This window comes from Bufo bufo, chromosome 7 (genome assembly GCF_905171765.1).
Source record: "Bufo bufo chromosome 7, aBufBuf1.1, whole genome shotgun sequence".
Taxonomy (NCBI): domain Eukaryota; kingdom Metazoa; phylum Chordata; class Amphibia; order Anura; family Bufonidae; genus Bufo; species Bufo bufo.
The window spans coordinates 29,575,690-29,603,181 of record NC_053395.1 but is presented as its reverse complement, the minus strand read 5'-3'; the positions used below and the strand labels follow the sequence as shown (position 1 = coordinate 29,603,181).

The 27,492-nt window shown below is 45.4% G+C and overlaps 1 protein-coding gene across 1 annotated transcript; it reads right to left on the bottom strand.

The window, feature by feature from the left end:
• Positions 1 to 1,839: 1,839 nt before the first annotated feature.
• Positions 1,840 to 16,599, bottom strand: AMDHD2 (amidohydrolase domain containing 2). The gene is made up of 11 exons (XM_040439288.1): positions 16,397 to 16,599; positions 15,730 to 15,866; positions 13,772 to 13,911; positions 11,470 to 11,524; positions 8,506 to 8,718; positions 8,338 to 8,426; positions 8,037 to 8,181; positions 7,371 to 7,478; positions 6,624 to 6,692; positions 4,915 to 5,016; positions 1,840 to 2,818 (listed from the first exon to the last, which is right to left on the bottom strand). The coding sequence occupies exons 1-11, from the start codon at positions 16,477 to 16,479 to the stop codon at positions 2,736 to 2,738; spliced, it is 1,224 nt and encodes a 407-aa protein (XP_040295222.1). The 5' UTR covers positions 16,480 to 16,599; the 3' UTR covers positions 1,840 to 2,735.
• Between the last annotated feature and the right edge of the window lie 10,893 nt (positions 16,600 to 27,492).

Sequence of the window (27,492 nt, the reverse complement as noted above, 5' to 3'; positions counted from 1 at the left end):
AGTCTTTTATAGTAGGTAACAGTAGAGGTGTAAGATAAGCATATTACATTATATTTGCCGTGTTTTGAGGTCCACAAAACGCAGATACCGTCCGTGTACGTTCCGCATTTTGCGGAACCCCATGACTGTATTTTGCGGATCTGCAATCTATGGACTGCAAAATGGATACGGTCGTGTGTATGACACCTAAATACTGAAACAGCAGTGTGAAGACTGTGCCGTGATGGGCGGTCAGATGAGAATAAGACTATCAGGCCTCTTTCACACGAACGATACGGATTGGGGCTCCGGGTGCATTCAGTGAAACTCGCGCCATTTTGCAAGCAAGTTCAGTCAGCTTTGTCTGCGATTGCGTTCAGTCATTAATTTTTTTTTTTCGCACGGGTGCAACGTGTTTTGATGCGTGTGATAAAAAAAACCTGAAGGTTGCTTCCTGATCCAATGCATTTTTCACTGAAGCCCCATTCACTTCTGTAGGGCCAGGGCTACGTGAAAAACTCAGAATATAGAACATGCAGCGTTTTTCACGCAAAACACAGACCCACTGAAATTAATCAGTCAGGATTTAGTGCGGGTGCTATGCGTTCACGTCACACATTGCACCCTCGCAGAAAACCCGCTCCTGTGTAAGGGGCCTGAGCTTCAAACCTGTTTTTATCATAGACCCCAAGATGAGATTCCGGTTTTCATTTTGTAAACTGTAAATCCGAAATCATTGTGCATTCGTTTTTATACACATTCCTGAAAAGAACTGTCCCCCTTCGATCAAGTCATGCATGTGTAGCAGCTGGATTATTTTATAATGCAGCAAAAAGGTGAAAAATCCTGCAAATAAAAAAAAAAGTGCATCCTTATAAAAGGGTCTCACAGTAAGGGCTCATTCACACGACCGTGCCGTGTTTTGCGGTCTGCAAATTGCGGATCCGCAAAACACGGATGCCGCCCGTGTGCCTTCCGCAATTTGCGGAACAGAACGGACGGCCCTTTATAGAAATGCCTATTCTTGTCCGCAAAATGGACAATCGGACATGATCCATCATTTTTGCAGGGCCACGGAACGGAGCAACGGATGCAGACAGCACACGCATCTTTTGCGGCCCCATTGAAGTAAATGGGTCCGCACCCGAGCCGCAAAAAATGCGCCTCGGATGCGGAACCAAACCACGGTTGTGTGAATAAGCCCTAAAGACGTGGCCTCTGTAGGAAAGGGCCGAAAGTGACGAAGTTTATACAGGTATCCCGGTGTATCGTACCCACAGTGGTGGGAGCCATTGGGCAGGTTGCACTGTGAAAGTCTCACCAAAAAGGGGGGTGGGGGGTGGAGAAGGTCCCTCACTTACCGCCCCCATCAATTAGCTAGACAGGATAAATGCAAGAATCAAATGTTTAATGGTAATTCTTGGAGCTTTAGGCCACGTGCACACGTTGCGGAATACACGTGGATTCCGGTGCGTATTACACAAATCTCAGATGCACTTTGCGAATTGACCTGCATTGAAGATTTCCAAATCCGCAGCTTGTGGAATTACGTTTGTGGTTTTAGCTACGGATTTTACCCTTTTCAATGGAAGGCTGAGATCTGCGACAAAACCGCATCAAATTTGCGCCAAAATCCACAATTAAACACTGCGGATATGCTGCAGAAATGCACATAAATCAGTGCTGCAATTCGTGCAGATCTTATGTGTATTCACCCGCACTCGTGCACAGGTGGCCTTAAAGGACCCGCACTCCACCCAAAACCGATAGACTGTGTTATACCTGAGAGGGGCGGAGCATGACACAGGGCTCAAAGACCTTGAAAGGGAGAATCCTTGTGTCATGCCCCACCCCCTCAGGCTGTACGCTAGGTAGAAGTGCTTTGCTTGGAGTGTTCCTCCGCAATGGCCATACCCAGGGGCTGGCTGGGTGATACAGTTGAGTTCGGCAGGACACCTGTGGCCGTTGAGAGCATCAGATCATTATGTAACCGGCCGAGAGGAGAGCTCAGGTGCCCCCTGGACATCGGCCCACCGGGGAAATTTCCCTGTCGGCTCTATGGCCATAACCAGGTAGATTTCTCTGATAACCCCTGATACTTTCCAGTAAAAGGGACAGACAAGGAAAGAGATCGAAAGCAAAGCGAATGGTTGCCCTTGAAGGAATGCAGAAAACATTTATAGAAATTGTCCCAGGAAAGAAGAGCAGATCATCAAACCAAATGAATATTAATGTTAAAAAACAACATGGCTGCCTTCTTTTGGAAACAGCGCCACACCTGTCACAGGTTGTGTCTGGTATTGCAGCTCAATGTCACTGAAGTGTAAGGGGCTGAGGTGCAGTATCGCACACCACCTGTGGACAGGTGAGGCGCTGTTTTTGCAAGGAGGCACCCATGTTTGTTTTTTAAATCCTTTACTAACCCTTTAAATTTTGACTGTTGGCCATCTTAGGAGGTCTGTAAACATTGGTTAGAGACACAAAATGGCTGCCTCCACTGTTGCTATGGAAAGACATACATATAGAAAGGTACTGATGGCTTTAGAAGTATTTGATTGTTACAGCATAGCGTCTCATGGTCCACATTTGCAGTCACTGACCCATCCGGTGTCATTCACAAGCGGAACTGGATGACGGCCGTTGTGCATCATGGCAGATCCAGGGCTCTGGCGACATCTGGTGGCCATCATAAGGTCATGCATAAAAACAGCCGGTATATAAGGCACAGGAGCAGAAAATGAATGTCATGATGATGCTCAGATTGGCGAGGAACTCCAAGCCACTTCTCCCGCTATGTAGGTCGCCTTCACGTTCAGGTCGTCGTCCAGTTGTAGAAAATCTGAGAAAAAGGAATGGAAGAAATGGACTTTGAGAGAAAAAGTAAAAAAAGGGCAGATACAAATATTTTAATGAGCCGCTGGGAGACACCTCTGGTGGAGGCTGATCTCCTGTGGGAAGAAAAGATCAGGCATGTTGAACTCGAACATGCCTGATCCTTCGTTTTGCTAACAATGTTACTGGGGGAGAGTCGGGTCACCCCCATACACATGATATACTCAACCAAGCTCACTGAAATCATGGGTGGCTAAAGGGGGGTTCAACTGACTTTCCTCTAAGACGCATGGGCCCCTTAAAGGATGAGCGATGATACATGCTCATGCGTGTGACTAGTGTTGAGCGAACTTCTGTTTTAAGTTTGGCGTCTGGTTAGCGAAAAATCCCGAATTCCATTGTGGTCCGTGGTAGCGGAATCAATAATGGCCGATTATTGATTCTGCTACCACAAACCACAACGGAATTCGGAATCCATATCGGGATTCTTCGCTAACCGGAAGCCGAACTTTAGACGCCAAACTTAAAACAGAAGTTCGCTCAACACTACGTGTGACGGTATCCGATTTCCAGTCTGCAAAAAAACAGATACCTTCTGTGTGCAGAGTTTTTTGTTTTTTCCCCCCTTACTCCCCCATCAATTGAAAGGGCTGTTCTCATCCGTAGATATGGACGGAATAGGATCTGCACTGAGATTTGCGGATTAGGCACACGGAGCCGTGAAAAAAAAAAAAGACGCATGTGTACGGAGCCCCATAGAAATTAATGGGTTAGTGTGCTATGCGCAAAAAGAGGCTAGTACATTGAGAAAAAATACCAGTCTTGTGCAGGAGCCCTAAGAAGCACTCCTATAATTTCAAAGGTTTATTAATGTCCTGCCGAGAACGCCATCCATGGCAATCCCAGGCCCATTCTCTCTATGTTAAAGAGTGACTCTACGTTCACACGAATTCAGTTCATTTAGTAGAGAACGGTGTAAATAGCAAATTTCTAAATCACTATTTAAAAAAATCTGCCTGCATCCACCTAAAAAAAAAAAGCTGTAAAGTGGTGGCCACTAGGGGTCTCACTTCCATCTATGTTGCAGTCCACTGTCTGCTCTCAGGCAAGATCCGTCCCTAGTAATAGAGACAGGCAAGATGGCCGAGAGGAAGTGGGGATGGGGGGGGGGGGGGGAGAGGTCAGAGTTAGCTGAGATCCTGAGCCTGATAAAGGACTGCCTCTGAAGATTATAGGAGCGTCCTGCGTGTCTGTAAGGGCTCAAAGGGATGCAAATGAGCTCTTAACAAGCTCTGCCTTTTATGCCACCAGATGTAAGGCAGCTATCCTATGAGTCAATGTTCGACCCTGTAAATAGGCCTTGAGACATGACTTGGATATTAAATAAGCCAGCATCTCATCTGCAGACAGCTGTTTCAGGGCGATTGTCCATCATCAGTGCAGTGCAGAGAGTACTGGCTTAACAGGGTGAGAGGCCTAAGTCAGGATATCAGGGGTACCATCTCTCCTTGGGGAGAGGGGGCGCCTTAATTGGCATGAGGAGACTTATAGGCCATACATGCTCCTCTGGAATTCTGGGAAGAAAAGGATGCAATCGAGCTCACGCCGATTAAGACGCTCTCTCCCCAAGGAGAGCTAGTTCCCCCCGAAAAAAAAATAAAAAAATAAAATGGAAGGGCTCATGCACATAGGCAAAAGTGTGTGCCGTCATCATCTTTTGCAGCCTCACCGAGACGAATTAGTCCTCATCCGATCTGCAAAAAATGCGGATGGATGCAGACTGAAACTACGGCCGTATACATGAGCCCCAAGTGTGATTTGCCCCTCCTTATCTGTTCTGTGAGCTGAAAACAAACATAGCGGGACATAGGGGGGGAAAAAAAATTCACAGCAGTACAGTGCTGGCAGACTTCACAGAAGGGAAATGCCCCCCTGCTTCTGAGTGAAATGCATCTAGCAGTGCAGCTGAAACAGGGAATAATGTGGCTGAAAAAAGACCTACTACTTCCCGGTTATGATTGTACAAAGAAGCACAGCCATTATGCAAACTTTTTTTTGAAAACTAAGGTACGCCTTAAGTATTTGAAAGGTATCCAGTCAAACCTGCATCTGCTCCGAACTCCAGTGTCCCCTTGCGATGTTGCAGGCCCAGGAGCTGTGCTGGATGAAGAGATGCTGCTTCTAAAGCTTCCTCCACTGTGCAACCTGTGGCCATCATGCTATAATGTTATAAATCTCTATATACAGTATACTACTGAAGAGCATCAATCTATCTTTCCAGCCTGAAATGGCTGATAACAGGGGACAACAGTTACAGGGGTCACCTTACACATGTATAGGCCACTATTCTTATGTCTTGAAGAAGACCAAAGAAACAGTAATAGCAGTGACTTACGCGTTCATTAGTATACGTCAATGTGTATAGACTGAAGCTGCCCGTAGACGTCTGTTAATGGATCATGCCCGTTTCATTAGGGTCCAGTCAAACAACTGTATTTTCGGGCCGCATCTGATCCGCATTTTTTTTTGAAGATCAGATATGGACCTATTCATGTCAATGGAGCCGCAAAATATGCAGACAGTACACCGTGTGCTGTCCGCATCTGTATGTCCGTTCCGCGGCCCCGCAAAAAAGACAGAACATGTCCTATTCTTTTTCCGTTTTGTAGACAAGATTAGGCACTTCTAACATAGGGTGGAATGTGCCGGACCGCAAAACGGGTACAGTCGTGTGAATGGACCCTTAGGATCTGCAGACAATGAAACGTCTATAAGGCCAGGCAGCTGCCGGGCCGCCATCGGGAGAAACAAGGTGGAATTTTCCAGTCGGATCCTTTTGTTTCCCATGGGGATAAGTGGCCTGGCAGCTGCTCATCCACATACATGTTAATGGATCTGTGTCAATGGGCATTATCAGGCTGGCATTATACAATATAACAATTAGGCTACATGCACACGAAAGATGTTTGTTTCCGTTCCGTTTTATTTGCGGATAGGATGCAGACCCATTCATTTCAATGGGTCCGTAAAAAATGCGGACAGCACACAGTGGGCTGTCCGCATCAGTATGTCCGTTCCGTTCACAACAGACATTCATGCCTGGCTGATCCAAGCATGTATATTTATGGTAATTCAGGGGAGATAATCGTCAGCCATTGGTCTAGGGCAGGGGTCAGCAACCTTCGGCACTCCAGCTGCCGTGAAACTGCTATCCCCAGCATGCCTCATTCTTTTCTATGAGAGTTCTGAGAAGAGCGGAGGAAGTATGCATGCTGGGAGTTGTAGTTTCTCAACAGCTGGAGTGCCGGAGGTTGCCTACCCCTGGCCTAAGGATTGGTAAGGGTCACAGGCTGAGAAGCCGTCAATGTACATTAGAACTAAAAAGGACACTTTTTCAATTTTTTGCGCGCAATTTTGCATACAATTTTTGGGGGATTAGTCCCTGTATTTGATAATTTTGAGCAGTAGCTAGATGCAGGCAACTATCTGATAATTCAAAGAAGGTAATAGAGAGAGCTACATAATCAGGGATGAATAGGCCACCGAGGCCAGCCTGCCCAGGGCATTACAACAAGCCGGCTGTCAATACATGATTTCATTTAACCTCGGCAGCATAATCAATATCTGACAGCATATAGCACACGCAGAAGAGGGTCACTACTATGTAGGAGAGGATTTACTGTTTACTGCGGTGCCATACCCTGCCATAGACATCTACTATCCATACCCTGCCTACAGTATGTACCCAGACGCCTAGATTCCTCCCTACTGTCGTATGAAGCCCGTTGCCTCTAAGTGTTAAGGTCACTTACCTGTAGCTTCACGAAAATGCCTTACGCACATATCCATCGTAGCAATGCTGCCTGCCAGAGTGCGAGTTCCTTGAGGTGTAAGAAAAAAATTGCTTACTGGGCAATCATCCATGCGATGCATCCTCCTAGATTATTGGTAATATCTAGAAACCGTCAGCAGGTGCTTTTTTATTCTTTATTCATTTATATAGTACCACATGACCATCAGAAGAGCCAGATTATAGGGGCCGTCCCATCTGGACATGTTATGGCATATGGACATCATAGAATGGGGTGTCTGATGTTCAGGACCCCCTTTGTCAGGAGGGTCTAAAAGAAGCTGCCGCTCAGGGTGAATTCAACATAGATAATGTATTGCGCCCGAGCCCTCCTCGCAGCCGCTGACCAACGACTTGATGCTCTCAGCATAATGCTAGGAGCATCAGGTACTTATCCTTCTGGCCAGCCGCCACAGGTGTCCTCCTGAATTCAACTGGCGATAGGACAGTATTTAATGCTGTACTTTGGTATTTGTTCTGCTGGGGCGGTATTTTGTGCTGCACTATGGTATTGCTGGCCCCACCTTGTCCCTGTCTACTTGTGGCTTGTGTTGTCCCACCTTCTGTCAATTTGAACTCGCCTACAACATGGGGCCACTTTTAGTTTTTGTTTTTTACCAGGGCCACTTTAAGTTCCCAGTCCGCCCCTGATTACATAGTCACTATAGATGCTGAACGTCTTCATATCAAGAAGAGTACGACAACTCACCAGCCACAAAAGCGTTCAAACCGTCTATCAGTATTTCCTGCTGACCCAGGGTGTGTCTGCCTGGTCCGAGCCCCATGGCTGTGATGGCGTCCGTCACTAGGACCAGACCTGGAATGCAGCAAAGTATACAGATAAAACACAGGCACAATGATCTCAGGCTCTGTACAATATCTATTAAAAGGGGTTGTTTCGGTTCCCCATTTTCACCCAGGCAGGCCCTCCGATGCTCTCCCTTGCTGTGCGCTGTATCACGCAGGGCAAAGACTCTTTGTTTATATTTTATTCACTGCTAGGTGGAGGCTTCTGCCCAGCAGTGTTCCCGGTGACGCCACCGGCACTGATGGGCGGGCTTTAGTGCTGCCCTAGCCATTTTACAGGTCAGGGTAGCGCTAAAGCCCGCCCATTTGTCCCAGTGGCGTCACCAGGCTCACTGCTGGGCGGAAGCCTCCACCTAGCTTACCCATGGAGAGCCCAGTATGTCACCGGATCTCCAGAAAAAAGCCCTTGCCCTGCGCAATTCAGCGCAAGGCTGGAGAGAGCATTGGAGCATGAGGGGCTGAGCGGGGGAAGATGGGGATAAAGCTGAACCCGGACAACCCCTTTAAATTAGGTCCTTTAAAGTACACGGCACTAAGTACATTTCATGCCATCAGCAGTTATATGCACCTTTGGGGTGGGCACGATGGGCGATCCTTAAAGCAGCAGGATTTGTGTGTATTCCGTCTGCGATCATCCCATAATAAACCGTCCTCCCAGCCGGAATCTGATCACTTGTCAGTAAGCCGACAATGCCGGGGTCCCGGTGGTGGAACTGTGAAAACATCGGGAAAGATGACTATTTGCCAATCTACTATATGTGCATTGACAGTATACAACACTGAACACTCCTGATAACAGGGAACAAGTATGTCCGCCTGATAACAAGTACACGTATGTCAGGTCAGTGGACACAAGAGGAGTCACATACCGGCAGCATGGCGTTAAAGAGATGTGTAATAAAGGAGGCCCCAAATTTTACAGCATCTTCAGCCTGAGATAAATTGGCCACAGAGTGCCCTAAAAACAGACAGGGGAGGTTACACGTCTTATAGCAGAAGATTTACAGATAGGATTCTATACTGTAGTGTAGTACAACCTAAGGAGACACAGATCCCGCGCTTCACCAGCTCTTTGATCACCTCCCCACTCTTTCCCATCTCGGGGGCAATGGTGACAATGTTGACTCCATCCAAAGTTCCATAGGTGTCCAGGAGCTCTGAGAAACCGGCCTCGCTGAAAGATCGCAGACAGTTCTCGGGGTGGGCTCCCTTCTTCTCAACACTGATGTATGGACCCTCCAGATGGATACCTGCCGATCAGTCAAGTTACCGACAATGCTTAGCAACAAACACCATGTATCATTAAGGCCTAGTCCGTGTCTAATCCACACGTTTTGCGGATCGCAGACAGACACGTTCATTTCTATAGGTCGCCAAAAAATGCGGACAGCACAAGGATGTCATACGTGTCTTGTCCGCATCCGCGTGGCCGTTACACAAATTATAGAACATCTACTATTCTTGTCCGTTTGGGGCATTTCTATAAGCGCTTTTTCACACGAGCAGATGCCGTGCGGGTGATCCACTGCGTGAAAGAGTGCCAAGCCCCGCTCCCGACAGAAGAGACACGGAGCATTAACATGATTGATACTGCTCCGTGCCTCTCTGTGACCTTTTTAGTACAAAATCACAGTGAGATAAAATGGTCACTGTGATTTTGTAGTAAAAAGGTCAGAGAGGCACGGAGCAGTATCAATCATGTTAATGCTCCGTGTCTCTGCTGTCGGGAGCGGGGCTTGGCTCTCTTTCATGCAGCGGATTCCACGCACGGCATGTACAGTTGCAAGAAAAAGTATGTGAACCCTTTGGAATGATGTGGATTTCTGCACAAATTGGTCATAAAATGTGATCTGATCTTCACCTAGGTCACAACAATAGACAATCACAGTCTGCTTAAACTAATAACACACAAAGAATTAAATGTTACCATGTTTTTATTGAACACACCATGTACACATTCACAGTGCAGGTGGAAAAAGTATGTGAACCCTTGGATTTAATAACTGGTTGAACCTCCTTTGGCAGCAATAACTTCAACCAAACGTTTCCTGTAGTTGCAGATCAGACGTGCACAACGGTCAGGAGTAATTCTTGACCATTTCTCTTTACAGAACTGTTTCAGTTCAGCAATATTCTTGGGATGTCTGGTGTGAATCGCTTTCTTGAGGTCATGCCACAGCATCTCAATCGGGTTGAGGTCAGGACTCTGACTGGGCCACTCCAGAAGGCGTATTTTCTTCTGTTTAAGCCATTCTGTTATTGATTTACTTCTATGCTTTGGGTCGTTGTCCTGTTGCAACATCCATCTTCTGTTGAGCTTCAGCTGGTGGACAGATGGCCTTAAGTTCTCCTGCAAAATGTCTTGATAAACTTGGGAATTTATTTTTCCTTCGATGACAGCAATCCGTCCAGGCCCTGACGCAGCAAAGCAGCCCCAAACCATGATGCCCCCACCACCATACTTCACAGTTGGGATGAGGTTTTGATGTTGGTGTGCTATGCCTCTTTTTCTCCACACATAGTGTTTCTTCCAAACAACTAAACTTTGGTTTCATCTGTCCACAGAATATTTTGCCAGTACTGCTGTGGAACATCCAGGTGCTCTTGTGCAAACTGTAAACGTGCAGCAATGGTTTTTTGGACAGCAGTGGCTTCCTCTGTGGTATCCTCCCATGAAATCCATTCTTGTTTAGTGTTTTACGTATTGTAGATTCGCTAACAGGGATGTTAGCATATGCCAGAGACGTTTGTAAGTCTTTAGCTGACACTCTAGGATTCTTCTTCACCTCATTGAGCAGTCTACGCTGTGCTCTTGCAGTCATCTTTACAGGACGGCCACTCCTAGGGAGAGTAGCAGCAGTGCTAAACTTTCTCCATTTATACACAATTTGTCTTACCGTGGACTGATGAACAGCAAGGCTTTTTGAGATACTTTTATAACCCTTTCCAGCTTTATGCAAGTCAACAATTCTTAATCGTAGGTCTTCTGAGAGCTCTTTTGTGCGAGGCATCATTCACATCAGGCAATGCTTCTTGTGAAAAGCAAACCCAGAACTGGTGTGTGTTTTTTATAGGGCAGGGCAGCTGTAACCAACACCTCAAATCTCATCTCATTGATTGGACTCCAGTTGGCTTACACCTTACTACAAATAGCTCTTGGAGATGTCATTAGTTTAGGGGTTCACATACTTTTTCCACCTGCACTGTGAATGTTTACATGGTGTGTTCAATAAAAACATGGTAACATTAAATTCTTTGTGTTATTAGTTTAAGCAGACTGTGATTGTCTATTGTTGTGACTTAGATAAAGATCAGATCACATTTTATGACCAATTTCTGCAGAAATCTATATCATTCCAAAGGGTTCACAAACTTTTTCTTGCAACTGTATATGGACAGTATCCGTATTTTGCAGATCCACAGTTTGCGGATCACAAAACGGATCAGGTTGTGTGCGTGAAACCTAAAATGATTGTGGAAGATTTGAAAAGAAGAGAAACAGCACCCCTTGGGGTGCTTCTGATATTGCAGCTTGACTTTATTGAAGGGCTGAACTGCAATATCAGACACAGCCTGTGGCAGCCATGTGTTTCTAATCCTGTATAACCCCTTTAACAAGGTTTTAAAGGGGTTGTCCCATTACAAACACAGGATAGGGGATAAGTGTCTGACCGCTGTGGCACCCACTGATCACGTGAATAGGGGCCCCGTTTGAATGGAGCAGCTGTCATGCATGCGCACAGCCGCTCCATTAAGCTCTATAGGAGTGGTGGAGATAGCCCAGCTATCCGCTATATATGGCGATCCCAAAGCATTAAAATAATCAGCAGTGTGCATGCGTGACCGCTGCTACAATCATATGGTGAACAGACACATCCCCTATCCTGTGTACAGGGGATAAGTGTTTGTGGGTTGACCCCTTTAAGACACAACAGACTTCAATTTAACGCTGGTTCGAAACCACAGACCTAGGTGAATAGAGTTATATAACGCATTATTACCCAACACTCCGGCCCCCCATGGTCCACCATCTCTTACAGTAATCTGAGGAAGAACCTATGGGAAAATACATGGAATATTAGTAATATAATATATTACTATATATAATATTATGTTCAATACTGTCTATAAATAAAAATAAAAAAACTTCTGCCAAGTTAAACCACCCACAACAGCTGCTTTTCCCACTGAAATCAATAGAGGTTGCAGCGTTGCCGTTTCCATTGAAATCTATAGGGACTACACAAAATGCAAAGGAAGCAGTACTGAGGCCACTTTGAATAAGTGGACTTTATTAGGAAAAAAAATCATTAAAAAAAACCCCTCATTAAAACAGAATACAGACTGAAGGTAAAGTCCAACACCCACGTGCCTGGCAGATATCCCAGGATCAATGTCTATGAAATTAAAGCTCAAGCTATAAAATAAAAATAATTATACAGCCACCAGATAATTCCTGGCCAAAGGCCAAAGTCCGCATTGCCGGATTTATAGTCCAATCTAATGCCTTGCAGTGCTGGCATCCTAGGTTCAGATCTGACCAAGGACAACATGTGCATGGAGTTTGTATGTTCTCCCCCATGATGATGTGAGGATTTCCTCCCACAATCCAAAAACCTATGGCTATACAATGCATTCAGCAAGTCTTCAGAGCCTTTCAGTTTTTTCACATGTCGCTCCTTGTGCTAAAATTCCAAAAATTCATATTTTCTCCTAATACCCCATAATAAGAAAGTGAAAACAGAATTTTAGACATTTTTGCACACTTATTGAAAAGGAAAAACTAAAAATTCACACCCTTTGCTCTGACACTTGACATTTAGCTCTGGTGCCTCCCATTTCTCTTGATCATCTCTGAAATGTTTCTACACCTTGATTGGAGGAGTGGTCAACTCAGTAGATTGGACATGATTTGGAAAGACACAGCCCTGTCTATATAAGATCTCACAGGTGACAATGCATATCAGAGCAAAAACCAAGCCATGAGGAGGAAAGAACTGCCTGTAGAGCTCTAAGACATGATTGTGTGGAGGCACAGATCTGGAATTGGTGCAAAAAACAACAACTTTCTGCTGCACTGAAAGTTCCCAAGAGCTCAGTGGCCTCCATAATTCTTACATGGAAAAAGTTTAGAACAACCAGAACTCTTCCTAGAACTGGCTGCCGCATCAAACTAAGTAATTGCGAGAAACTTCCAGAAGGTCAGCCATCACCGCAGCCTCCACCAGTCTGGGCTTTGTGGCAGAGTGGCCAGAAAGAAGCCTCAACTCAATAAAAGACACATGAAAGTCATCTGGAGTTTGCAAAAAAAAAAGCACCTACAGGACTCTCAGACTGTGAGAAACAAGATTCTCTGCTCTGATAAAACCAGGATTGAGCTTTAAGGCCTCAAATCTAAGCATCATATCTGAGGAAACCAGGTACTGCCCATCACTTGCCCAATACCATCCCTACAGTGAAGCATGGTGGTGGCAGTTTCATGCTGTGGGGGGGCAGGGAGACTGGTCAGGGTTGAGGGAAAGCTGAATGGAGCAAAGTACAGAGATATTCTTAATGAAAACCTGATCCAGAGCTCTGGATCTCAGACGTGGCCGAAGGTTCACCTTCCAACACAACGACCCTAAGCACACAGTCAGGACAACACAGGAGAGGCTGAGGGACAACTCTGTGAATGTCCTTGAGTGACCCAGCCAGAGCCTTGACCTGAATCCCATTGAACATCTCTGGAGAGACCTTAAAATGGCTGTCCACCGGCGGTCCCCATCCAACCTGACAGAGCCTGAGAGGATCTGCAGAGAAGAATGGCAGAAATTCCCTAAATATCCAGGATGCAAACCTCATGGCATCATCTCAAGAAGACCGGAGGCTGTAATCACTGCCAAAGGGGCTTCAACTAAGTCCTGATTAAAGGGGCTGAATACTTATGTCAGTGCAAGATTTTAGTTTTTCCTTTTCAATAAATTGGCAAAGATTTCTGACATCCAGTTCTCACTTTCTCATTATTGGGTAATGATTGCAGAATGATTGGGGGGGGGGGGGGGGGGGGGGGGGGAGAGTGTGAAGACTTTCCGAATGCATTGTATCTATAAAATAATCCTGTGTGTTTGAGACTGATGATAATAATATCAATCTCTGTACAACTCTGCGGGATATGTTGGTGCTATAGATACAACTTGGAAAGAAACAACTATCCATGAAAAAAAAAACATGCATCTGATGAGTAAGAAAATGGAAAATCCTGTGGGATTATTTGGTATTCTAACCCCTCAATGTGTATGAAGCCACCTTTAGAAAATGTCATACCTTGTAGTAGACAGACGAGGGTGACGTTACAATAGTCGGACAGAAGGAGGTCACACCATGTGGGAGGATGCTGCGAGCCACCAGAGAGATCCCCGGTCCTGTTTCATCCGTTTCATGGGAAAAATCCACCCCGAATCCGCCTAAAGGAAGGAAAAAGGGAAAGAAAGGAAATGGCTTCCATAAATCACAACCTTCTGACTGCAGCAGATCGGAAAACTGCTATCCGAATAGTCAAGATCACAGAACTCCCAATACTGCGAGGACGTTCTACGCCCGCTTCCCAATGTAACCTATACAGAATTAGGGCCCTTGCACATGACCGTATGCCCTCCGAGACATAGTCTGTGAGCGGGCCATATGTCCCGGCGTGGCATACATGGTGGGCATGGGAGCGAACAGCATTATAGATTACAATGATGCTGTGCACATCGGCCGCCCGCGGGGCTATTGTCCCGCACTCATATGATTTTATGAGCGCAGGACAATAGCCCTGCGGGCACGGCATCATTGTAATCTATAATGCTGTTCGCTCCTGTGCGCATGATATATGCCCCTCCGGGACATATGGCCCGCTTACGGACTGTATGTCTCGGAGGGCATACGGTCGTGTGCAAGAGGCCTTAAAATGGGTCTGTCAGCAGATTTGACCCCTCAGAACTGCTGCCAGCACTCTGCAGGTGATAGGAGAGCATCACAGAGATAACTAGAGTGATGCTCATGCAATGAGAAGGAAATAAAAGTCTTAATCCCTTCATGTTCTGGTCCCTGGGTTCTCTGCACATGAAAGGGCCGCCTCCTTGGCACTTGCAGCCATGGCAATTGGGGGAAGGGGGGGCGTAGCGGTTTGAAAACTTCCGATTTCTGTTACATGCATCACTCTAAGGGCTCATGCACACAGCCGCAGCCCGTATTGCGAACCAATTCACTTAAATGTGTCGGCAATCCGGAAGTTGAGGTGCGGAACGGAGGCACAGAACCCTGCGGAAGCACTACAGAATTCTTCCGTGGGGTTCATCTCCGTGCCTCCGCACCGCAAAAAAACGTTCTATTTTTTTGCATTATGGACGGATCACGGACCCATTCAAGTAAAATGGGCCTGGATACGGATGTTGCCTGTGCATTGGGGACCGCAATGCACGGAACGGCCAGGCTACAGCTGTGTGCAAGAGCCCTAAGGCTGCATCCACGTCATGTCAGTGTCCGTTTTGCGAAACACGGGCATCGCCCATGTGCAACCAGCATGACTTCAATGGGTTCGTGATCTGCAAGATGCGGCCGAAGATAGGACATGTCCTATCTTTTGCTGCGCTGAGGCACGGACCCAGAAGCACATGGAAGAGCTTCCGTGTTTTTACTTGGGCTTCTGGGTCCGTGCCGCAAAACTTAAGACATGTCCCATCTTTTGCCGCATCTTGCGTATTGCGGACCACCCTGCAATCTAGCAGTAGTGGCCGTGCTTGCTCACTATAGGAAAAAGCCCCAGCCTATGCTTACTCCTACAATAGAGGCTGAAACCTTTTCCTATAGTGTGCAAGCACGACCATCGCTGCTGGATTGCAGGGTGGTCATAACCCCTGGAAACGATCAGTGTATAATCTGATGGAAAAAACGGATCCAGCCAGCAAAGGAAGCAATATGGACAATCACAATACATTAGTAAGAGCCTTGTATTAACTTTCTCTACATGCTATTTGCTGAAGTGAAACAACCCCTTTAAGACGCACAACCACAAGTGGCTGTGTTGCCCTAAACTTAAAGGGGTATCCCCATCTTGTACTGTCCCTTTATGACTGGTGGGGGTCTGACCTCTGGGACCCTGACTGATTCTGAGAATGACTGGGGTGTAACACTGTTCAGAGAAAACATAGATGGCGATACGCCAGTCATTATCAGGATCGATGAAGGTCCCGAAGGTCGGAACTCCCAAAAGAAGCCGCGTCTAGAAGGCAGCCCCTTACCATTGATCTGGACGTCAATGAATCCCGGCGCGAGGATCCTCCCCTGGCAGTCCACCTGAACATCCGCAGATCCTTTTTCAACAAAGAACAGTTTTTCGGGGTTCAGTATCTTCCCTTGTCGCACCCACAGATCCTCCCTGTAAGAGGACAGAGATGTCACGTCCATTACACAAGCCTGAGTGGTGATGAGGCAGAGACACGAGGCACAGAGGACCTCAGGCATCAATAACGGCTGTAGAATAAACGCAATCATTTTACGTGCACTTTTCTGGTGAAAAAGGAAAAGATTCATGTAAGTAGTCTCCTGTGATTCCAGTTTATCCGTATTTCTAGATGATCAAATTCTGGATTAAATGAATTTTACTTTTTGTCATTTGAACCTGACCATTTCCCTCCTATTTAAACAGAGATTATGTTGGATAAAAACCTGCCACAGACAATAAAAGGGAGACTCCATGGTGACAGACCCTGTTAAAAGGACAGCGAGGGGAAAAGGGGAGGAGTTTTCCGACAGCAACCAATCGGATTCCAGCTTTCATTTCAAGGAGTCTCCATGGAAAATAAAAGCAGCCTCCTGATTGGTTGATAAGGGCAACCGCTTCGCTTTTGATTGGACTGCTTCTGTTAACCCTGCCCCCTACTTTCCCGCAGCCCTCGGTTAACTCACCATTGTAGTGTATGGTCTCGGAGGATGCGGCAGTTCCTGAACTGGACGATGGGGGCGTCGGACACGGATTTATTGGAAGGCATGGCGGGGCATCAATCACCTGTCAACCTCTCTTGTTAACCCTCTTCTTCCCTCATTCTCCCCCCAAACCAGGGTTTCAGTAGCAGAAATATCCGAGCCTGTCACATGAGTCCGGGTCACGTGACAGGACGTCCCTGCACCGGTCACGTGACATGGGGAGCAGTCGCGGCCATGTTGAGAAGGTCAGTTCAGCCATCTTAGGAAGGTCGTCCGTTTTTAAGTTCACCTTTTTCAGGGCCTTTTGCTGTAGAATTCAGCCCCTGCATACGTGCAGGAAACAGCCTGATTTTCTAAATATGGGATTTGATATCTTAGTAGTAAAATTACCAAATCACGCCCACATTGGGGCGCTTGTAACCCCCTTCCCTAATGATAAAGGCAGTGATAGTTGGGGTGAATGACTTGTGGCTTTCTGGTGTCTGTATTATTTAGAGAAATATAATAATGTGATAATATACCGTATGTGACGGGGGAAATTATATTAACAATTCTATAATTGATGTAAATTTGGATATTTTTCTGTCGGGTGAATTTGTTGCAGCAATTTTTGTCTTATTATTCGTATTATTAGGCCTCCGGCTGCCATAGAACCTCTGGGGTACATTACTTCAGAAGCCACTTAGACACAGCATCTGAGGGGTTAATTGGCCAGGATTAAAGGTTCCTCTGATCTCAGCCATTAGAGCAGGAGCCAAGGTAGCCGAGCACCCGCTACACCTGGCACAGGACTCCCCCCTGGTGACCAGGCCCTTTTTTACAAATCGGCACTTCACAACTTTAACGGTTTATTGCTCGGTCATACAACTTACCACCCAAATGAATTTTACCTCCCTTTCTTCTCACAAATACAGCTTTCTTTTGGTGGTATTTGATTGCTGTTGACATTTTTCGTTTTTCTGATATTAATCAAAATAGACCGCAATTTTCTCAAAAAAAGTGTATTTTTAACTTTTTCTGGTAAAATTGTTCAAATATAATTACATTTCTATACAAGTTTGTGTCAGAATTTATTGTGCTACATGTCTTTGATAAAAAAAAAACATCCAATAAGTGTATATTTATTGGTTTGCGCAAAAGTTATAGCGTTTACAAACTATGGTACAAAAATGTGAATTTCCGCATTTTGAAGCAGCTCTGACTTTCTGAGCACCTGTCATGTTTCTTGAGGTGCTAGAATGCCAGGATAGAATAAATACCCCCCAAATGACCCCATTTTAGAAAGAAGACACCCCAAAGTATTCGCGGAGGGGCATGGTGAATTCATGTATGATTTCATTTTTTTTCACAAGTTAGCGGAAAATGACACTTTCTGAAGAAAAAAAAATAATAATAAAGTTTCCATTTCTGCAAACTTCTGGCAAAAAAAAATAAAAAATCTCCCACAGACTCAATATGCCCCTCAGTGAATACCTTGGGGTGTCTACTTTCCGAAATAGGGTCATTTGTGGGGTGTGTTTACTGTTCTGGCATTTTGGGCGGGGCTAAATTGTGAGCAACCCTGTAAAGCCTAAAGGTACTCGTTGGACTTTCGGCCCCTTTGCGCACCTAGGCTGCAAAAAAGTGTCACATGTGGTATCGCCGTACTCAGGAGAAGTAGGGCAATGTGTTTTGGGGTGTATTTTTACATGTACCCATGCTGGGTGAGAGGAATATCTCTGTAAATTGTCAACTTTGTATAAATTTTTTTTTAAATGTTGTCATTTACAGAGATATTTCTCACACACAGTATGGGTATATGTAAAAATACACCCCAAAACACATTGCCCTACTTCTTCTGAGTACGGCGATACCACATGTGTGACACTTTTTTGCAGCCAAGATGCGCAAAGGGGCCAAAAGTCCAACGAGTACCTTTTTAGGAGGGCATTTTTAGGCATTTGGATTCCAGACTTCTTCTCACGCTTTAGGGCCCCTAAAATGCCAGGACAGTATAAATACCCCACATATGACCCCATTTTGGAAAGAAGACACCCCAAAGTATTCCGTGAGGGGCATGGCGAGTTCATAGAAGATTTATTTTTTTGGCACAAGTTATCGGAAATTTATTTTTTTAAATTTTTTTCTCACAAAGTCTCCCTTTCCGCTAACTTGTGACAAAAAGTTCAATCCTTCATGGACTTAATATGCCCCTCAGCGAATACCTTGGGGTGTCTTCTTTCCAAAATGGGGTCATTTGTGGGGTGTTTGTACTGCCCTAGCATTCGAGGGTCTCCGCAATCATTACATGTATGGCCAGCATTAGGAGTTTCTGCTATTCTCCTTAGGCCTCATGCACACGACCGTTGTTTGGGTTTGCATTCGAGCTGCCGTTTTGGCGGCTCGGATGCGGACCCATTCATTTCAATAGGGCCGCAAAAGAAGCGGATAGCACTCCGTGTGCTGTCTGCATCCGTGGCTCCGTTCCGCGGCCCCGCTAAAAAAATATAACATGTTTTATTCTTGTCCGCACTTTGCGGACAAGAATAGGCATTTATATTGCTGGTGCCCGTTCCGTTCCGCAAATTGCGGAAGTCAACATGGGCGCCTTCCGTTTTTTGCGGATCCGCGGTTCGCGGACCGCAAAAAACGGCACAGCCGTGTGCATGAGGCCTTATATTGAGCATACGGGTAATGAGATTTATTTTTTTCGTTCAGCCTCTGGGCTGAAAGAAAAAATGAACGGCACAGATTTCTTCATTCGCATCGATCAATGTGGATGAAAAAATCTCTGCCCAAAAATGTGCAAAAAAAAATAAAAGCTGCGATCGCTAAAAAAAATCCCAAAAACTCAAAAGTGATCTTTATAGCGCCGCAACGATTTTACGGTGTTTTTGCAGTGATCAGAAAAAAAATAATTCTGTCACTGCGGTGGGGCGGACTGAACGCAAGTGTGCGCACAAGGTCAGGCCTGATCGGGCGAACACAGCGTTTTTTGTAGAGCCTAAAGTGACCCTAATGTACTGATATAGATCTGATTGCGATCAGTCTTGATCACTTACAGATACTATATAGTTCTAGTGCTGATTAGCGACAGCGATGACGATAATCAGCGACTAATCAGTGACTGCGGTGCGGTGGGCGCTAACTACCTAACAAGTAGCTAACTAACTGGCGATGATAAAAGGGACCCTTAGGCCCCATTCACACGTCCGCAATTCTGTTCCGCATTTTGCGGAACGGAATTGCGGACCCATTTATTTCTATGGGGACAGACTTTGTCCCGCTCGGATCCGGAATTGCGGATCTGCACTTCCGGGTCCGTACTTCCGTTCCGCAAAAATATAGAACATGTCCTATTCTTGTCCGCAATTGCGGACAAGAAAAGGATTTTTTCTATATAGTTCTGGCAATGTGCGGATCCGCAAAATGCGGAAAGCACATTGCCGGTGTCTGTGTTTTGCGGATCTGTGGATCCGCAAAACACATACGGACGTCTGAATGGAGCCTTACAGGGGGGTGATCAGGGAGTCTATATGGGGTGATCAGGGGTTAATAAGTGACAGGGGGGGTGTAGTGCAGTGTGGTGCTTGGTGCTACTTACAGAGCTGCCTGTGTCCTCTGGTGGTCGATTCAAGCAAAAAGGGACCACCAGAGGACCAGGTAGCAGGTATGTCAGACGGTGTTAACAAAACAGCGTCTAATATACCTTTCTGATGTTAAAAAAATCGCATCTACAGCCTGCCAGCGAATGTTCACTGCTTGCAGGCTGTAGTTCAACTTGTTTACTTTGCGATCCTGTGAGCGCGCGTTCACAGGTAATCTCGGCTCACACGAGATGACGCCAATAGGTGTCGCTGAGCCTGAGAGAGCCGCCGCCCGGACGCCTATCGGCGTTACGTGTGCTGCAAGTGGTTAAAGCAGCACCGTACAAGGGGCATTATTAGGTTTTAAGACCCATAGGCCTCTATCACACACGTGAATCACAGGCGTGTGCTGTCCGTGTTCTCCACTGATTTTAATGTGCTTAAAGGGAACCTGTCACCGGGATTTTGGGTATAGAGCTGAGGGCATGGGTTGCTAGATGGCCGCTAGCACATCCGCAATACCCAGTCCCCATAGCTCTGTGTGCTTTTATTGTGTAAAAAAACGATTTAAGACATATGCAAATTAACGTGAGATGAGTCAAGGACACGGATAAAATCACAGATCCATTACTTCCATTATAGTCTATGGGTCCGTGAAAACCACGGATGCCATCTGTGTTTCACGGATCATTAAGAAGAGATGCTTTGAAAATTATTTTTCAGCTGTTCCATATCAGTCTCACACGGACAGCAAAAAACGGACACACGGACAGTTTCACGGATGCATCACTGACCAGCTGCTCACGGATTTGAGCACGGACACGGACGTGTGAATGAGGCTTTACAGTGGAAATAATGCAAAAAAAAAAAAAAAAAGTCTCTCATTGTCTCCCAAAAGTCTTTGAAAAAAAAAAATCTAAGAAAATAAGTTAAATTATTAAGTTAAATTACAGTAGTTTTTAAAAAAAATACAAATGAAAGAAATATGTGGCAAAAAAACTGAAAATTATAGGAAAAACCTAAAAAAATAAAATAACAAATAAAAAGGAAAAAGTGCAAAATAAAGTGCAAAAGAGGGTTCTCTGTCCCACAACAGTCTTTCTTATGAACCCTTGGGGGACATATTACGTGGCAAAAATATAATATAAAAAATAGTAAGTTCTAAAAAAATGTTTTAAAAATAATAAAATACAAATAAAACAAAAAAGGAAAAAGTGCGAAATAATCATGTTCATTGTCCTCCAACAGTCTTTTTATGATCTCTTGAGGGACATATGAGGCAGAAATATATTAAAAATGAAGTTAAAAAAAAGAATAAAATACATAAAAGAAAAAACACCCACACCAACCAACCATCTCCATTATCACCCCATACATATAACAAAACGGTCAACACAAAATAGGGAACTAATTATAATAATATATTTTATTTGCATATTTGAAGAATAAGGAGCTATAGTTTGAAAAAAAAAAACTTTTTAAAAATGTTTTGTACAGTTTCCCCCAAATAAAACAACAACAAAAAAAATTATAAGGCCCTATGTGTCACGTAAAAAATTGTTGCAAAATTTTTTTTTGGTAGTCCAACAAATACAGTAAGATAGTTATAGCCATTTGAATCACCACATGGTCATTAAGGCCTTTTCAGACTTGGTCATTAAAGTGTTAACCAATGAGCGCTGACGCTGCTAGTAAGGTAAAGTGCTTACTGGTTCTTGCATGGTGCCTGTAACTGGGGGACAGGAGGTGGTAATAACCAGGGAGCGCCATCCTCTGCAGTGAAGGAAAACGCTGATTTATGAATAGGAGGCAGGATGGAAGGAAATGTCGCCACTTTTCCGGTAAAAATGATTTTTAACAAGTTCTTGCAGCATGGCCCTTGAAACAAAAGATTCATACTTACCTGCCTCCCGCCGCTCTGGTCCTGTGCGCTACCCCTATCGTCCGGTCTCTGCCCTGTTTACACCTGGCAGTGCATGGCCATGGTCACATGCACCTCTCCAGCCAATGACTGGCTTCAGCAGTAACATGCTGCTTGTGGCCACATCACCACTGAGGCTAGCTATTGGCTGGAGAGGTGCATGTGACCATGGCCATGCACTGCCAGGTGTAAACAGCGCAGGGACCAAAAGGTGGGGGCAGCGCAGAGGATTGAAGCCGTGGGGAGCAGGTAAGTGTAACACTTTGGTTTCAGGGGCCATGCTGCAGCACAATATTTGAGACAATTACTGGGAACAAGTCTTCATAGGAATGCTCATTCCTGAAATCCGGCTGCTGATCAGTCGATAAACAAGGAATCACTCATTTGTCGGCTGATTTGCATATTTTATCAGGATGAAAGATGTACACTGCTCAAAAAAATAAAGGGAACACAAAAATAACACATCCTAGATCTGAGTTAATTAAATATTCTTCTGAAATACTTTGTTCTTTACATAGTTGAATGTGCTGACAAAAAAATCACACAAAAATTAAAAAATGGAAATCAAATTTTTCAACCCATGGAGGTCTGGATTTGGAGTCACCCTCAAAATTAAAGTGGAAAAACACACTACAGGCTGATCCAACTTTGATGAAATGTCCTTAAAACAAGTCAAAATGAGGCTCAGTAGTGTGTGTGGCCTCCACGTGCCTGTATGACCTCCCTACAACGCCTGTGCATGCTCCTGATGAGGTGGCGGACGGTCTCCTGAGGGATCTCCTCCCAGACCTGGACTAAAGCATCTGCCAACTCCTGGACAGTCTGTGGTGCAACGTGACGTTGGTGGATAGAGCGAGACATGATGTCCCAGATGTGCTCAATTAGATTCAGGTCTGGGGAACGGGCGGGCCAGTCCATAGCATCATTGCCTTTGTCTTGCAGGAACTGCTGACACACTCCAGCCACATGAGGTCTAGCATTGTCTTGCATTAGGAGGAACCCAGGGCCAACCGCACCAGCATATGGTCTCACAAGGGCTCTGAGGATCTCATCTCGGTACCTAATGGCAGTCAGGCTACCTCTGGCGAGCACATGGAGGGCTGTGCGGCCCTCCAAAGAAATGCCACCCCACACCATTACTGACCCAATGCCAAACCGGTCATGCTGGAGGATGTTGCAGGCAGCAGAACGTTCTCCACGGCGTCTCCAGACTCTGTCACGTCTGTCACATGTGCTCAGTGTGAACCTGCTTTCATCTGTGAAGAGCACAGGGCGCAAGTGGCGAATTTGCCAATATTGGTGTTCTCTGGAAAATGCCAAACGTCCTGCATGGTGTTGGGCTGTAAGCACAACCCCCACCTGTGGACGTCGGGCCCTCATAGAGTCTGTTTCTGACCGTTTGAGCAGACACATGCACATTTGTGGCCTGCTGGAGGTCATTTTGCAGGGCTCTGGCAGTGTTCCTCCTTGCACAAAGGCGGAGGTAGCGGTCCTGCTGCTGGGTTGTTGCCCTCCTACGGCCTCCTCCACGTCTCCTGATGTACTGGCCTGTCTCCTGGTAGCGCCTCCATGCTATGGACACTACGCTGACAGACACAGCAAACCTTCTTGCCACAGCTCGCATTGATGTGCCATCCTGGATAAGCTGCACTACCTGAGCCACTTGTGTGGGTTGTAGACTCCGTCTCATGCTACCACTAGAGTGAAAGCACCGCCAGCATTCAAAAGTGACCAAAACATCAGCCAGGAAGCATAGGAACTGAGAAATGGTCTGTGCTCACCACCTGCAGAACCACTCCTTTATTGGGGGTGTCTTGCTAATTGCCTATAATTTCCACCTGTTGTCTATCCCATTTGCACAACAGCATGTGAAATTGATTGTCACTCAGTGTTGGTTCCTAAGTGGACAGTTTGATTTCACAGAAATGTGATTGACTTGGAGTTACATTGTGTTGTTTAAGTGTTCCCTTTATTTTTTTGAGCAGTGTACAATTATCGTCAGCACATCTCATCGCGTAATCAGGAATCTGCTACCAATAATCAACAGAACTGAATGAAGGCAGAATGACTGTGGTAGTGATCATTCCTCCCCATTCATGCAATGAGCACCGATCGTTTATTGGCGGCCCCTTGAAATAGAGTGATGTGACAATGCGGTCCTCAGACCAAAAAAGGTTGTGCACCCCTGCCTTAAAGGCTGTGTACACCTTTTGAGGGCAATTTTTTTTATTATTGCATTGTACTCATCTTTATTAACAATACGGAATCCTTTTCTGTGTACAGAGCTGAGATGCTCTAGTAGCAGCCTGTGGATTTTTTGTCTTTTCCGTCATCTGGGGAGCTGACAGGCTCCTTATCTCTGCTCTCTGATCTTATAAACACTCATTATAGCTCATACTAAGGGTCCATTCACACGTCCGTTGTTTCTTTCCTGATCTGTTCCGTTTTTTGCGGAACAGATCTGGACCAGATCTGTACCCATTCATTTTCAATGGGTCCTGAAAAAAATCAGACAGCTCAATGTCAGATTTTTTTTTCAGGACCCATTGAAAATGAATGGGTCCAGATCTGTTCCTCAAAAAACGGAACAGATCAGGAAAGAAACAACGGACGTGTGAATGGACCCTAAGAATGTGGCTTAAATAAGAGTTTATGACTCTCAGTAGTTTAGAGATAAGGATTATTACATGACTGGCACAAAGGGAAAGCACCAGTCACACAATTAGAAAAACGGTTAACCCTTTGTGACAGAATGGCTTAATATTTTTTTAATAAAGACCAATCGAAAATATGATTTTTAACCAAAAATGAGTAAAATGCAATCCTAAACACGCACGCACTTCACACATATTGAGTGCACACACCTCTATTCTTTGCCCGCTGTTAGGAAGAGGAATTCTTAGAATTCCAGTCAAATGTTTGGGCTGTAATCAGCACACATTCACAATTTTTTTTTTTTTGTTTCACTGTGTTCACTTTACACGTTTGTTTTGTCACTAGGATCTTCAGGTTGTGGCACCCTTATGGGTTACCTCTTCCTGTGGTCTAAGGGGGGTATGTGTGACCATATTGGTTCCTCACCCCCCTGCAAAACCATAAACTATCCCACCGGGGAGAGGCCAGACCTAGACTTTTGGCCAACCCCTGGGGTGGCAGCCAGAGCAAGACTGGCACTTCTGCAGCTTTGGCTGTGGGATGGCCCTAGTCCCTTGCAGGAGCCTTCTGGCCTGGTGGGACCAGGATTGGCTTATGGGGTGTGGGGGGGGGGGGGCCTTCTATTATGGAGAGGGCCTGTGATGGACAGTTTTTGTGTTGCACCCTGCGCAATTATGATGCACGTGTGTGGAACGCATTCTCAGCCTTTTGTTATATATATATATATATATCTATATTAAAAAAACAACAAAAAAAAACAAAAACAAAAAAAAAAAACATGGCTATATGCTCAAGGCATGTTGGATAGTGATTCATAGGTAGCCACTTCCAATAGTTGGCGCTGGCGAGATGGTTCTCATTCTTGGGAGATACCGCTTTCCATCCTCGGATAAAACAATTGGGTGAAAATATCCATTCTGTCCAATCCTTGTCTCCCCCGACATCATCCGTTGGGGGGAGTCTGGAGCTCCTCACATACATTGTGCTCCCAAGTATTGCAGGGTTGCGATAGAAATGAATAAGGTCACAGCGCGACTTGCACGTTTGCTGTGACCATGACCGGCAAAAAATTCAACGCTGCTGGATTTTTCTGTGATTTGCATGTCGTCGTAGACATGAGTCGATCTGCAACCCCATTCATTCCCATGGCAGCACTGCGATCTTTTGTCATGCCACAGCTGTTGTGGCCATGTCGCCTTGTAGACGAACCCTTAGATTCACATTTTCCAGCTGAATGTGCATCTAGTGTGAATATAGTCTTACCGCATAAAGTGGAAAGCCCTGCTGAACGCAAGTGGGGCTGGGGTGGTGCCGCTTTCTGGTGGATTGTACCTCATGGAGCCAATACAAAAATGTCCTACATAACTTGGCATGGTACTCTATGCACCGGCTTTACATTTCTTTGGCTTACAGGTAGGCGGGTTGTTGAAGTTCTTTTCATTTTGTAGTGTAGTTTTTGGCTAAGACATAACATGTGTTCAAGTATATACAAACATTTGATCGATTTGCAATATAAGAGAATAACTGGAACTTGTAATGCACTGTTAAGCCTTTAGGGGGCACACAGCGAGAATCTGGCCGCACTGTGTCACTGCACGATCTAAAATGGAAAGTCTATATTTATAGCTAATTATCATGCAGACCTGTTGTGGTTGATTTAATTGGGCGAGCCCCTTTCGTTTACTTGCAAATTGGTCTCCGGCTGAGGATTTAAATGCAGGATGCAGACAAAGGAATGGTGAGTGAGGCGGCAGGCACAAGCAGTGATTGACCAGAGCTGGAAACATGCCTGCTGTCATACCCAGGCTGCCGTGTCATAGAGAGGCACAAGAATAATGCATGCATCTGTGCAGCCCAATGCTCATATGGCCGCTGAGGGATGGAGGTTCCCCTTTGAACTTCTTGTCGGGTGCTCTGTAATGTGTATTACATTGAACAGACGATAAGATCCTAACATTTAGGGCTCATGCACACAACTGTATGTATTTTGCAGTCTGCAAAAAAAATACAGATGAAGTCTGTGTGCATTCAGTAATTTACAGAACAGCCGGCCCCTACTATAACAGTACTATCCATGTCCATAATGTGGACAATAGGACATACGGAAACAGAATGCATACAAAGTAACTTCTGTTTTGTTTTTTTGCGGATCCATTGATGGTTCTGCAAAAAAATAAAATATGGACACAGATGGCACATGGAATTAATTTAACTTGCATGTATAAGGGCTGTTTCACACGAGCGGATGCCGTGCGTGACATCCGCTCCGTGAATGACAGCTAAGACCCGATGCAGACTGCAGAAGCACGGAGCATTAACATAATTGATAATGCTCCATGCCTCTCTGATCTCTTTACTACGAAATCACAGTGAGATAAAGTTGTCACTGTGATATTGTAGTAAAGAGATCACAGAGAGGCACGGAGCATTATCAATCATGTTAATGCTCCGTGCTTCTGCATCGGGTCTTGGCTGTCATTCACGGAGCAGATGTCACGCATGGCATCCGCTCGTGTGAAACAGCCCTTACTCTTCTCAGTTTTGGGTCTGAGAGAAACTGATACTCATGGAGTGGATTGTGTTGTAGGCGGTAAAGGGGTTGTCAGTTTAATTAAAAGCTATCCAGCCCCTGTAAATATGCAAAAACAAGTGCCACTTACACTTTCTCTGTCCAGTTCCCTTGAATTAGACAAAGCTGCAATCCTCTGCAACACTTCTTAGGGTACTTTCACACTTGCGGCAGAGGATTCCAGCACCAGAACTGCCAGATCAGTCAAAACACATGCAAACTGATGGCATGTCGGACAGATCAGGATCCTGATCCGTATGACAAATGCACTGAAGTGCTGGATCCATCTCTCCAGTGTCATCCGGCATGTATTTATTTTTTTCACCTTTGTGGTCTGATCATGCGCAGACCACAATGCCAGATCTGT

What these genes read in the sequence shown, in the direction of transcription:
- AMDHD2 (XM_040439288.1), bottom strand. Translation starts at nt 16,479, where the DNA reads ATGCCTTCCAATAAATCCGTGTCCGACGCCCCCATCGTCCAGTTCAGG. An exon ending in CCATCGTGCCCACCCCAAAG is followed by an intron (nt 7,479 to 8,036) that starts GTGCATATAACT and finishes GCTGCATTCCAG; the next exon opens with GTCTGGTCCTAGTGACGGAC. An exon ending in TTTGAACGCTTTTGTGGCTG is followed by an intron (nt 6,693 to 7,370) that starts GTGAGTTGTCGT and finishes TTACACCTCAAG; the next exon opens with GAACTCGCACTCTGGCAGGC.